The sequence below is a fragment of the Hyperolius riggenbachi genome, chromosome 4 (genome assembly GCF_040937935.1).
Source record: "Hyperolius riggenbachi isolate aHypRig1 chromosome 4, aHypRig1.pri, whole genome shotgun sequence".
In the NCBI taxonomy this organism is placed as follows: domain Eukaryota; kingdom Metazoa; phylum Chordata; class Amphibia; order Anura; family Hyperoliidae; genus Hyperolius; species Hyperolius riggenbachi.
The window spans coordinates 31,902,398-31,915,033 of record NC_090649.1 but is presented as its reverse complement, the minus strand read 5'-3'; the positions used below and the strand labels follow the sequence as shown (position 1 = coordinate 31,915,033).

The following is a 12,636-nucleotide window of genomic DNA, read 5'->3' as shown; positions in this document are numbered from 1 at the left end:
GTGCGACGTAAGTGGATTACGCTAATGTGATAAGTGAGCGGCTGGCGTTCAGCATGTTAGATGACAGATCAGAGTGTCGCAGAGGAGGAGAAAGAAGGAATAACTGAGATCATCTCTCTAATGGCTCTACATTGTCCTGATACAAGCCTGACACACCAACCTATATATAGCATCATGACACGCTTTCCCAGCACCGGGATAATATACCGTATAATGTATGGATGTGGGGAGAGGGGGAGGGAGGAGCCTCTGCGGGAAGATTTCACCCTCTGACTACGCTGGGCGGCAGGGCTGAGTGACTCATCACTGACTGTTATTGTTTTTTAGTATTTACAGTATATAGAGCCAACATCTTCCTCAGTGCTGTACAGAGTATATTGTCTTGTCTGGGGCTTCCACCAGCCCCCCCCCCCCCCCTGTAGTCCATGAGGTCCCTCTGCATCCTCTGTTCTTACGGCAGAGGCTTCGTTAGCTGCACGACTTGGCCAGAAGTTGTACACAACTGCTCAAGCACCTTGGTGCACCCGTTGACGTGAGCTTTTGTCGCATGTGCGGCCCATTCTTTAGAGTTTTTGGTGCAGTGCGCTCACGGCGATAGGCACGCTAGCAACAGACTAACGGAGGCAGTGGTGGTACAACGGAGGGGGTCCAGAGGACGCCAAGGAACCTCACGGACTACAGCGGGGCTGGAGGAAGCCCCAGGTAAGTTCATTATGGCATTTTCGGCATCTGCTCAGGGCCCCTTTACCTGTCCCTCACAGGGGTTCACAATCTAATTCCAACCATAGTTGTATGTCTATGTATGTAATCATGTAATGTAGGTATCGTTATCTAGGGCCAATTTTAGGGGGAAGCCAATTAACTTATCTGTATGCTTTTGAGATGTGGGAGAAAACCGGAATGCCAGGAGGAAACCCACACAGACAAGGGAAGAACATTTAAACTCCATGCAGGCAGTGCCCTGGCTGGGATTGGGACTGGGGACCCAGCGCTGCAAAGCGAGAGCGCTAACCACTAAGCCACCGTGCTGGCAAATATAAATGACCTACCTGATACATACATAACTCCCAATGGAAAATTCCTCTTCCGTCATAATTTTGACATCGTTTTGTAACTCCTCTGCTTTTTTCTGCCCAAGGCGCGTACTCCGAATTTAGTGTAACTCGCCGCAAACCTGAATTGCAAACAAATACAGAAAATTGCTTGGAGAATGCAAACACGACCACAGAGCACCAGGAACTTAAAATTCACACATTTATATGCAGTTAAGGTATACTAACAATAACTATATATTAGGCCCCTTTCACACTGGTGTGGCGCGATTGCTATATGATCACATGTCGCAGTGCGTAATATTGCTCCGGTGTGACCAAATGATGCACATGTTCTATTGAAAGTATACCTCACTTCCAGGGTTTCCGCGTACAACACACTGCTACTCTTCCGGTGCCACTACGGGTCACTTCCGGGGTTCCATGCAGGACACACTGCCACTCTTCCGGTGCCACTACGGGTCACTTCCGGGGTTTCCGTGCAGGACACACTGCCACTCTTCCGGTGCCACTACAGGACCCGCTGCAGCACGCTGCACAGTGTTCAATGTAATGGCCCCGTAGGGCTATCACTGCTTCTACGATGGGACGCAGCCGTTTTGGGCGATGGGACGTGACGCACCATAAAGTGTAAAAGGGGCTTTAGTCAAGTCAAGGGGTAGTTGAAACAATCTGCTCTTTTCTAGGGGTCAGCACAGAGTTTCAAAATGGGGAGCTGTGTACCCACCAATCTAGAGAGAGGCTTGCTGGAGTTGCACATGCGTTTCGCATACGTACACGTATGAAATTCGCATGCGTTTTGACGATATATGAAATTGCATATAACTGGATGCTGAAGGTAATCCTATGGGCCTGCCGCCATTTATAAAATAATAGCGATTTCTACATTGCATTTAATCTGCATTTAAAAAAACTCACGCACGATGTATTACAATGGGAGCGTGTATGGCCTGCATTGTTTCTGCATTTTCCTGTGTGTTCTATGACTTGATGTTGCATTCTTCCTGTCTACTGACTGAGTGAAATAAATGCATTTTTCAAAAATGCAGAAAAAGTGCAATTACAATGCCGGTGAAATGCACTTATAAAAACGCAAGCACACAAAAAAACCCTCACAAATGCATATGCGGAAAAACGCATACTTTCTCATAGATGTATGAGGAAACCCTCCCTTAGGCCCCGTTCACACTGCACGCGTTTCCAGCCGCAATTTAGAAATGCGTGCAGGTGGCCGACACGCACGACATCACACAGTGCATAGAGTGCACTGTCTGATGTTCACACTGCATGCGTTCCGGACCTGTGCGGTCCGGGAACGCATGCTGCACGCATTTTTTGCCAAAACGCGTGGCTGTCCCATTTACTTTTCAGTGATGGGATCAGCCACGCAACGCATACAAACGCGGATGGCGTGCGTTCGTACGCGTTGCGTTCCGCGTGCGTGCCCGTCCGCGTTTGTAATGTGAACGCGGCCTTAGGCCTCATCCACACTTTGTTATCGATTTCAGCAGCACTTTTAATCGCTGGTGATCGCTAGCATTTTGAAAGGCACTATTGCAATGTCATATGTATGTCAGTGTTCACACTTAGCGATCGCCAGTGATAAGCGATTTGCTGAAATCGCAAACGCTCTGCATGCAGCATATTTTACCAATTTTGGAGCGATTGCGTTTCACAGAACGCAATCGCTCCAGAATTGCTTTCCTGTAAAGTGGAAAATTGCGTGAAAATCTCTTTGCAAAATGCTCGTGATTTTGCAAAAGTTTTGCGATGCCCAGTGTGAATGGAGCCTTAGCCTCTTACCCCTTGTAACATTACAGGTCCTCTTACATTTCGGCATAGAATACCTTCCTGTGTGCCAGACGCCGGATACTCTGTATAAGTTGTGTGGAGAGTTTAATGAGCTTTTCACGTGTGCGAGACTTCCTGTTTTCCTGCAATTACCGGTCTATACTTCCCGTCCGATATCCCCCAGCACTGCATGTGACACTCACAGTGACATGTGGCCGTTATAGTCATCACATGTTGTTTCCGTGACCAGGCAGAATGTCATCCCTGTGAGGAGCACAGCGGCGTCCTTCCCGCTCTGACCTAAACGCCTTCATTTACACTTAAAGGTCAACTATGGAGAACAATTGTAAAGTTTAAAATACACACGTATAATTTCGATTTCTCCAAGAGAAAAATGCACTATATATTAAATTTTTCCTATATTTCTGTCACAGTAGGTAGTAAAAAAAAGATCGGACCTGTCAGGTTTTGGACTAGTCCATCTCCTCATGTGGGAATCTCAGTTATTTATTTATTTATGAAAGCACTGACTGAGCTTCAGTTGCTCAGTCCAACTGCCAAAATAGTGAGAAGGGAGTAGAGAAGCTACTAGTCCAAAATCTGTTAGATCAGTCAACTTTGTACTACTGTATCTACTGTACGGGACAGCAACAAACATAGGGAAAAAAAATAATTGATAGTCAGTTTTACTCTGGGAAATATGTATATTTTATATGCATGTATTTTAAAATGTAAAATTTGGCGCCATAGTTGTCCTTTAACCGGAGACCATAGTATCTCTTTAAAGAAAAACTGGAATGAGAAAAATTTCCCCTGGGGGTACTCACCTTGGGTGGGGAAGCCTCCGGATCCTATCGAGGCTTCCCCCATCATCCTGTGTCCCACGGCGGTCTCACTGTGCCCTTCCGAACAGCGGGGATGTAAATATTTACTTTCCCAGCTCCAGCGCAGGCGCAGTATCGACTCTCTGCTCGGAGATAGGCGGAAATAGCAGATCGCTATCTGCCCGCTCTACTGCACAGGCACAAGTCTCCTGCACCTGCGTAGTAGAGCGGACCTGACAGAGATCGGCTATTTCTGCCTATCTCCATGCTGAGAGCTACAACAGCGCCCCCTCTGGAGCCAGGGAAGGTAAATAAATCAGTGCTTAGCGCTTGTCAGGCTTGTCGAGGAAGGATTGCGGGACACTTCGGGGGAGCCAGCGCTGGACTGCCTGCAGCTACAGGGATGGAGGAATCCTCATTGGGACCCTGAGGCTTCCCCCTCCCGAGGTAAGTACCCCCCCAGGGGTATTTTTTTTTGTTACAGGTTCTCTTTAATATTTATTTACTTTATGTGCAGAACTATTTTATTTTATTCAGGTAAATAGGCAAATATGCCGGAAATGCAATAGTCTACAATGATTAGAAATTGTTGTCATTATATCCTGACATTTGTGTCTATGAGATGTGCAAAGTCCTCCCCATTCCATCCTACAGTGAAGCAGTCAAACAGGAGGGGGCAGCAGCCAGGGATGACGCCACCCACCTCCACACTGTTCTGCATAGGATGGACCAGCTGGAGGATGTGGGCGGGGTCAGATAATGGTGCTGTGCTGGGGAAGCAACACTCACTCTATTGGCTGCTCTACACTCTGTGCACAGATCTCTGGCTCGTGTGACTGAGTTTTCTCCAAAGATGGACGATTCACAGGGAGTTTTTATGATTTTAGTATATAAAAAAAAAGTACTGTATGTACTCGCATATAAGCCGAATTTTTCAGCATAACAAATGTGGTGAAAAGTAACCCCCTCGGCTTATATGCGAGTCAGTGGAGCAGAACAGATAGTGGAGTAGAACAGATGGTGGAGCAGGTTTTGTTATTGGCGGAGGGGCGTAAGGATTGTGCACTAGTGATCCTGCTCTTACCAGCTGGCTCCCTGCTCTGTCTGTGCTCCCATCCCCTGCAACATGGTGTGCAGAGTGCGCTGCTCAAGACTACCTGTGTTCCCTGGTTTGTGGAGCGGAGTGTGCAAGCAATGCAATGAGAGATTCTTCCTGTGTGGCAATCGCTGTGTCTCATATCTATGACTTCTTGAGACACAGCTGTATGATCCTGGGGCACATCTGGCTATGGGGAGGGGGGCTGACTTGTACTGGGGGAACATCTGGCTACTGTGGAGGGGGCTATACTGTGGGGGGGCTATACTGGGGGAGGGGGCTTGTACGCTAGTCAATCACTTTTTCCTGGTTTCTGTGGGAAAAGTGGGTATCTCGGCTTATACACGGGTTGGCTTATATGCGAGTATATATGGTACCTTCCATTCCATAAATAATTATTTTGAAGCCAGCTAAGAATTTCTAAAGCTTCTAGTAGATTCTAATTACTGTTCTTGGTCACCCTGAACTCTGCTGCTGTAGTTATTAGGGAGGGTTTGTTAATTGTTTTTAACACCAGCACTAAACTGGTGACTAGCAGCAAACTGTGTTGATGTTGAATGTTGGCAAAATCTTTTTATCTTTTTAATCGAACTAAATTAATTGAAAAAAAGTGAAAACATTGTACCATGTATGGCCACCTTAAGTCTGACAAACGTCAGATCATTTTCAGACACCGTTCTAACAAAAGCACGATTGGGCAGAGCAGTCCATTCTCACCCCGCAGATGGCGGTGGATGGGGGGATTCCAGTGGGGAACTGACAGCATTGCTGCATTGTAGTGCGCCGAGCATAACAGAGACAATCAATTCTCAATCATATTTTTAATCTCCGTACGCACGCTAGATTAAAATCGTTGGAACGAACAACAAACGAGCAATGGACAATGGGTTGCTCAAAAATAAGAAATAACAATTGCCAACCACAAGGATTCTGAGCCACTCTGAGCGATTAGACGACACGGATATTTTTGGTCGATAATCGTGCTTCATCTTTCATAAATAAAGGGGTTGTTAGATGCTGAACGATCTTTGCATGAAGTGCGCTTGTGTGAAGCTGGTATTTCCTCAACCATGCTTAAAGATTGCCACTCCAGGCCCAACGATCATCATTTCTGATAGCAAGCATAAAAAGAAACGATCACTCCTTAAACGATTATCATCCGCCATATACGCTGGTCGGTTTGCTGCACGATGCATCAGCGACTGTTTGTGAATAACGATTATTTTAATTGCACTCATGTACGTAGCTTTCAGGGTTCACACTTAGGCATAGGCAGGGGTCAGACTTGCTGAAAAAAACGCACATAATGCTTCCCAACGCACAATCATAGTGCACTGGTCGCAATTTGCTTTTTAAAGAGGAACTCCAGTGAAAATAATGTAATAAAAAAAGTGCTTCATTTGTACAATAATTATGTATAAATGATTTAGTCAGTGTTTGCCCATTGTAAAATCTTTTAAATCCCTGATTTACATTCTGACATTACATGATGACATTTTTACTGTTGGCAGGTGATGTAGCTGCTGCATACTTTTTTGGCAGTTGGAAACAGCCATAAACAGCTATTTCCCACAATGCAGCAAGGTTCAGACAGGAAACTGCCAAGAGTACGTACTCAAGAGTGTCTTGTGGAAGGGGTTTCACCACAATATCAGCCATACAGCGCCCCCTGATGGTCTGTTTGTGAAAAGGAATAGATTTCTCATGTAAAAGGGGGTATCAGCTACTGATTGGGATAAAGTTCAATTCTTGGTCGGAGTTTTTCTTTAACCCCAACGGCAAAAAAAAAAAAAGCAGGCATTGCGTGCGATCCTCAGCTGGCAGTTGTCCAAAAATGCAGTTTTGCCAGCATTCATATGCAATTTTTTTTTCATGCGTTTACTTGAAAACGCTAATGAAAGTCAGTGGGGTATTACAGGGGTTGAGCAAATTTATGCTGCAAAAAGTACTTTTTTCACACACGTGAAAATGCAAAAAAACTCATATTTCAGCAAAAATGTGATTTTACATTGACTTTCATCTGTGCGGCAAATACGTTTTCACACATTCCGAAAATGCACATGAGATACAGTGGGATGCAAAAGTTTGGGCAACCTTGTCAATTGTCATGATTTTTCTGTATAAATTGTTGGTTGTCACGATAAAAAATGTCAGTTAAATATATCATACTAGCTGACCTAAGCCCGTTTAAAAACGGGCTCTAGGTCTTTCACTGCCGCCCGCCACGCGTAACCGTCGTGCGCAAACATGTTGCGTGCACCCGCCCAGCCGGCTGGCCCGCCTTCTACCCCATCCTGCCTCAACGGCTGTGTCGGTGCAGGACATGCGCAGTAGCACAAAAGCACTGACACAGGGACAGGACGCAGGGAGGAGACACACAGTAATATTTGAGAAGTGATATGAAGGTTATTGGATTTACAGAAAGTGTGCAATAATTGTTTAAACAAAATTAGGCGGTTGCATAAATTTGAGCACCACAAAAAAGAAGTGAAATCAGTATTTAGTGGATCCTCCTTTTGCAGAAATTTCAATCTCTAAACGCTTCCTGTAGGTTCTAATCAGAGTCTGGATTCTGGTTGAAGGTATTTTGGACCATTCATCTTTACAAAACATCTCTAGTTCATTCAGGTTTGATGGCTTCCGGGCATGGACAGCTCTCTAACTCACACCACAGATTATCAATTATATTCAGGTCTGGGGACTGAGATGGCCATTCCAGAACATTGTACTTGTTCCTCTGCATGAATGCCTTAGTGGATTTTGAGCAGTGTTCAGGGTCATTACCTTGTTGAAAGATGCAGCCCCGGCACAGCTTCAGCTTTGTCACTGATTCATGGACATTAGTCTCCAGAATCTGCTGATACTGAGTGGAATCCATGCGTCCCTCCACTTTGACAAGATTCCCAGTCCCTGCACTGGCCACACAGCTCCACAGCATGATGGAACCACCACCATATTTTACTGTAGGTAGCAGGTGTTTTTCTTGGAATGTTGTGTTCTTTTTCCTCCATGCATAACACACTTTTTATACCCAAATAACTCAATTTTAGTTTCATCAGTCCACAGCACTTTATTTCAAAATGAAGCTGGCTTGTCCAAATGTGCTTTAGCATACCTCAAGCAGCTCAGTTTGTGCTATGGGTGGAGAAAAGGCTTCCACTGCATCACTCTCGCATAGTGTAAAGTGTGCTGAAAGGTTGAACGATGCACAGTGACTATCTGCAGCAAGATGATGTTGTAGGTCTTTGGTGCTGTTCTGTGGGTTGACTCTGACTGTTCTCACCATTTGTCACTTCTGTTTATCTGAGATTTTTCTTGGTCTGTCACTTCGAGCCTTAACTTTAACTGAGCCTGTGGTCTTCCATCTCCTCAATATGTTCCTAACTGTGGAAACAGACAGCTGAGCTGAAATCTCTGAGACAGCTTTCTGTATCCTTCCCCTAAACCATGATGGTGAACAGTCTTTGTCTTCAGGTCATTTGAGAGTTGTTTTGAGACCCCCATGTTGCTATTCTTCAGAGAAAATTAAAAGAGGAGGGAAACTTACAATTGACCCCCTTAAATACTCTCTCATATTTGGATTCAACTGTGTATGTAGGTCAGGGGTCACTGAGCTTACCAAGCCAATTTGAGTTCCAATAATTAGTTCTAAAGGTTTTGGAATCAATAATATGAAAACAGTGCCCAAATGTATGCACTGGCCTAATTTTATTTAAACAATTATTGCTCACTTTCTGTAAATGCGATTAACTTCATTTCACTTCTCAAATACCACTGTGTGTGTCTCCTATATGATATATTTAACTGACATTTTTTATCATAACAACCAACGATTTATACAGGAAAATCATGATGATTAACAAGGTTGCCCAAACTTTCCATCCCACTGTAAGTGTAAACCCAGCCTGATCTCATCGAGATGGAGTGGAATAAAGTGCTACGCCAGTCACTACTCCCCAATACTGTAGATCATCCTTTCGTATTGGCCTGTGTATGGCTATATCTAGTGCAGATCATCAGCGGGGATTCTGATTTTTGACATGTCAGGAAGAGCTGTAAGATTCACAGGAGGTTAATTATTTGCTTTGAGGCTCGTCTTTCAAAACCATCTGCGTATCGTATGTGTGATAATCTTTCTTGATGTGTTCCTTTAAACCCCCCCCCCCCCCCCCCGGGCCATCTCTCATCTCTCCAGCATTTCCTGGGATGTGAGCGATAAGCTCGTCCATGTATCATATGTGGGCATGTTTCCGCCCTCCCCTGCCCCATCTCTTATCTCCCCAGCATTTCCCTGGATGTGAGGGATAAGCTTGTCCGTGTATCATATGTGGGCGTGTCTCTGACCCCCCCCCCCCCCCCCATCTCCTCAGCTCAGCATTTCCCGGGATGTGAGCGATAAGCTTGTCCGTGTATCATATGTGGGCATGTCTCCGCCCCATCTCCCCAGCATTTCCCGGGATGTGTGCGATAAGCTCGTCTGGGTATCGTATGTTGGCATGTCTCCGCCCCCCCTCCCCATCTCCCCCGCATCTCCCGGGATGTGAGCGATAAGCTCGTCCATGTATCGTATTTGGGCGTGTCTCCACCCCCCCATCTCCTCAGCATTTCCCGAGATGTGAGCGATAAGCTTGTCCATGTATCGTATGTGGGCGTGTCTCCGCCTCCCTCCCCATCTCCCCAGCATTTCCCAGGATGTGAGCGATAAGCTTGTCCGTGTATCGTATGTGGGCGTGTCTCCACCCGCCCCGCCCCATCTCCTCAGCATTTCCCGGGATGTGAGCGATAAGCTCGTCTGTGTATCGTATGTGGGCATGTCTCCGCCCCATCTCCTCAGCAATTCCTGGGATGTGAGCGATAAGCTCGTCTGGGTATTGTATGTGGGCGTGTCTCCGCCCTCCCCTGCCCCATCTCTCCAGCATTTCCCGGGATGTGAGCGATAAGCTCGTCCGTGTATCGTATGTGGGCTTGTCTCCGCCCCATCTCCTCAGCACTTCCTAGGATGTGAGCGATAAGCTCGTCTGGGTATTGTATGTGGGTGTGTCTCCGCCCTCCCCTGCCCCATCTCTCCAGCATTTCCCAGGATGTGAGCGATAAGCATGGCCGCGGTTCTCTCCTAGCACGCCATACAGACTTTGGGCCTGCAGGAATTGTGGGAAGCCGGGAGACGCCCCCCCCCCAGTGTTTTCATTTCTGCCACACATGAAAAGAACACGTCCCTGTTTTGCTTGAGGTTTGTGAACTATGTATAATGTTTGAAAAGGAACCCGAGGCGTGAGACCTATGGAAGCTGCCATTTTTATGTCCTGTTGAACAATACAAGCTGCCTGGCTGCCCTGCTGAATCACACACCTGAAACAAGCATGCAACTAATCCAGTCAGACTCCAGTCAGAGCACCTGATCTGCTGCATGCTTGTTCAGGGACTATGGCTAAAAGTATTAGGGGCAAAGGATCAGCAGGATGGCCAGGCAACTGGTATTGTTTAAAAGCAAATAAACATGTCAGCCTCCATATCCCTGTAAGGTCAGGTGTCCTTTAAGTGGCATTACACTAAAATTGGTGGTGCCAAGACAGGTATCTATTACATACCCTTATATACTCGAATACAAGTCGACCTTGTGTATAAGTCAATTCCAATATTTAACCCTCTTAAGCTGGAATTTTTTATTGACTCAAGTATAAGTCTACCCAGCAAAGTTAATGGCTGCACTTGGAGACCAGGAGGGGTTGATGACTGCACTGCATACAGTATTGCAGCCATTAATGCCTCCTGTCCCTTAAGTGCAGCCAATAACTCCTCCAAGCCCCCAAGTGCTGCAATTATTCACTCCCCTTCCTGAAGCCCAGTATTTCCCCCCTGCCCCTTTCCTTGTTAATTGTTGTGGCCAGGACTTTTCCACCTGTGTTTTCTTGGCATTTCCTTTCCTCAAAGTATAACTTACCACTGGGTACATTGCTGCACATGGGAATGTCACTATTTGTACACACATTACACAGTGTGCTCAGTGTTGCCTGTGACTCGTGTATAAGTCGACCCCTATACTTTTATGAATTGAATCAGACCTAAATTTCTAGACTCGAGTATATACAGTAGTTACATAGTTATTTAAATTGAAAAAAGACATATGTCCATCAAGTTCAACCAGAAAATAAAGTACAACACCAGCCTGAAACCTCACATATCTCTGTTGATCCACCCTGCATATTCAGAATGCTCTGCTCTGCATCTGCAGGGTGGGGAAGAGGTGGGGGGGGGGGGGGGGGCAGTCACCTAATACTGGAGGAACACCTGGCTATATATGGGGAGAAGGGGAGGGGCTGGCTAATAGTGGAGACACATCTGACTGTACGGGGCTGGGTTTCTTCCTAATACTGGGGCACATCTGACTGTACGGGGCCGGGGTTCTTCCTAATACTGGGGTACATCTGACTGTACGGGGCCGGGGTTCTTCCTAATACTGGGGCACATCTGACTGTACGGGGCCGGGTTTCTTCCTAATACTGGGGTACACCTGACTGTATGGGGCCGGGGTTCTTCCTAATACTGGGGCACATCTGACTGTACGGGGCCGGGGTTCTTCCTAATACTGGGGCACATCTGAATGTACGGGGCCGGGGTTCTTCCTAATACTGGGGCACATCTGACTGTACGGGGCCGGGGTTCTTCCTAATACTGGGGCACATCTGACTGTACGGGGCCGGGTTTCTTCCTAATACTGGGGCACATCTGACTGTACTGGGCCGGGGTTCTTCCTAATACTGGGGTACATCTGACTATACTGGGCAGGGTATCTTCCTAATACTAGGAGCACATATGCTACCTATACTGGGGTGGACCAACTGGAGAGGGGGAAGGGGGAGTGCACACTTTGGAATCTCCGCCTCTAGTGTTTGCACATACAGCATGCTAGGTTGACCTCTGGTACATTATACATGGTACATGGCGTAGATAACAGCCTCCCTGAAGCCAGTAGCGGGTAATGAGGATTACGCAGCGGTGAATAAGGCCGTGAGATGGAAGATAAACAGGATAAGCGGGGCTGTAATGACCCCAGTATTGAGCCGGTGATGAAGAGAAAGTGACACCAGTGACCTCTTTCTTTGTCAGCCACAAGTCCATTAGCAGCTGGCAGGATGCCCGTCGGCTCATCCCTTGTGCCTGGGCCCACGTGTCTCCTCTTCCGGCGCCCTCTCCGCCCCCTGCAGCCCATTATCTGTCTGATAACACCCGGCGTCCATCCAGCCAAGTCTGTGACTAAACGCTGAATTATGTCATTCCTTCTATTAATCTGGAATTGATAAGGGGGCCGCAGTGTATGAAAACGCCACGTCTTCTGACCTCGACTCCAGCTACAGAGCGCACTGACATAGACTAGCCCACCCTCCTGTGATATCTCTGCAGACCCCCGAGAGGTACAGGAAGCCAGCTGAGTGCTTAAAGGGGACCTGAACTCTTGCACAGGACAGCATGAAAGCATAGAGAAATGCACCCTGTATGTATTTACAGAGTTTAGCCTGTCCAATTCCCCCCTCATCTGTGACTCATCACAAGTGTAATTTAATCTCTCAGCTTTGTTAGCTGGCTGCCTCTGCAGAGCAGCTAGTTTGTAAACACATAATGTTAACCCTATGTCTGCTTCTATGAAAGCAGGAAGTAGACACACTGCAGGATGCATAGAAGATGACGGAGAAATCTTACCTGTCATACTGGCTGATGTTTCCTTTTTAACTAGATAAATACTGTAAATAACTAGATATTAGATAGATAGATAGATAGATACATATAGATAGACTGATAGATAGATAGATAGATAGATAGATAGATAGATAGATAGACAGACAGACAGACAGACAGACAGACAGACAGACAGACA

The 12,636-nt window shown here is 46.4% G+C and overlaps 2 protein-coding genes across 6 annotated transcripts in view; one reads left to right on the top strand and one right to left on the bottom strand.

Moving 5' to 3' along the window:
• The window catches only part of LOC137571147 (uncharacterized), a 164,382-nt gene extending 163,264 nt beyond the window's left edge, over positions 1-1,118 (bottom strand). For all 4 annotated transcript variants that reach the window (XM_068279917.1, XM_068279916.1, XM_068279919.1 and 1 more), the window contains exon 1: positions 1,050-1,118. In XM_068279917.1, the coding sequence (XP_068136018.1) occupies positions 1,050-1,058 (9 nt within the window). In that variant the 5' untranslated portion in view covers positions 1,059-1,118. The remainder of the gene's footprint in view (positions 1-1,049) is intronic.
• Positions 1-12,636, top strand: part of KIF3C (kinesin family member 3C) — a 111,302-nt gene that overhangs the window by 71,757 nt on the left and 26,909 nt on the right. The gene's annotated exons all lie outside the window — the stretch shown is intronic.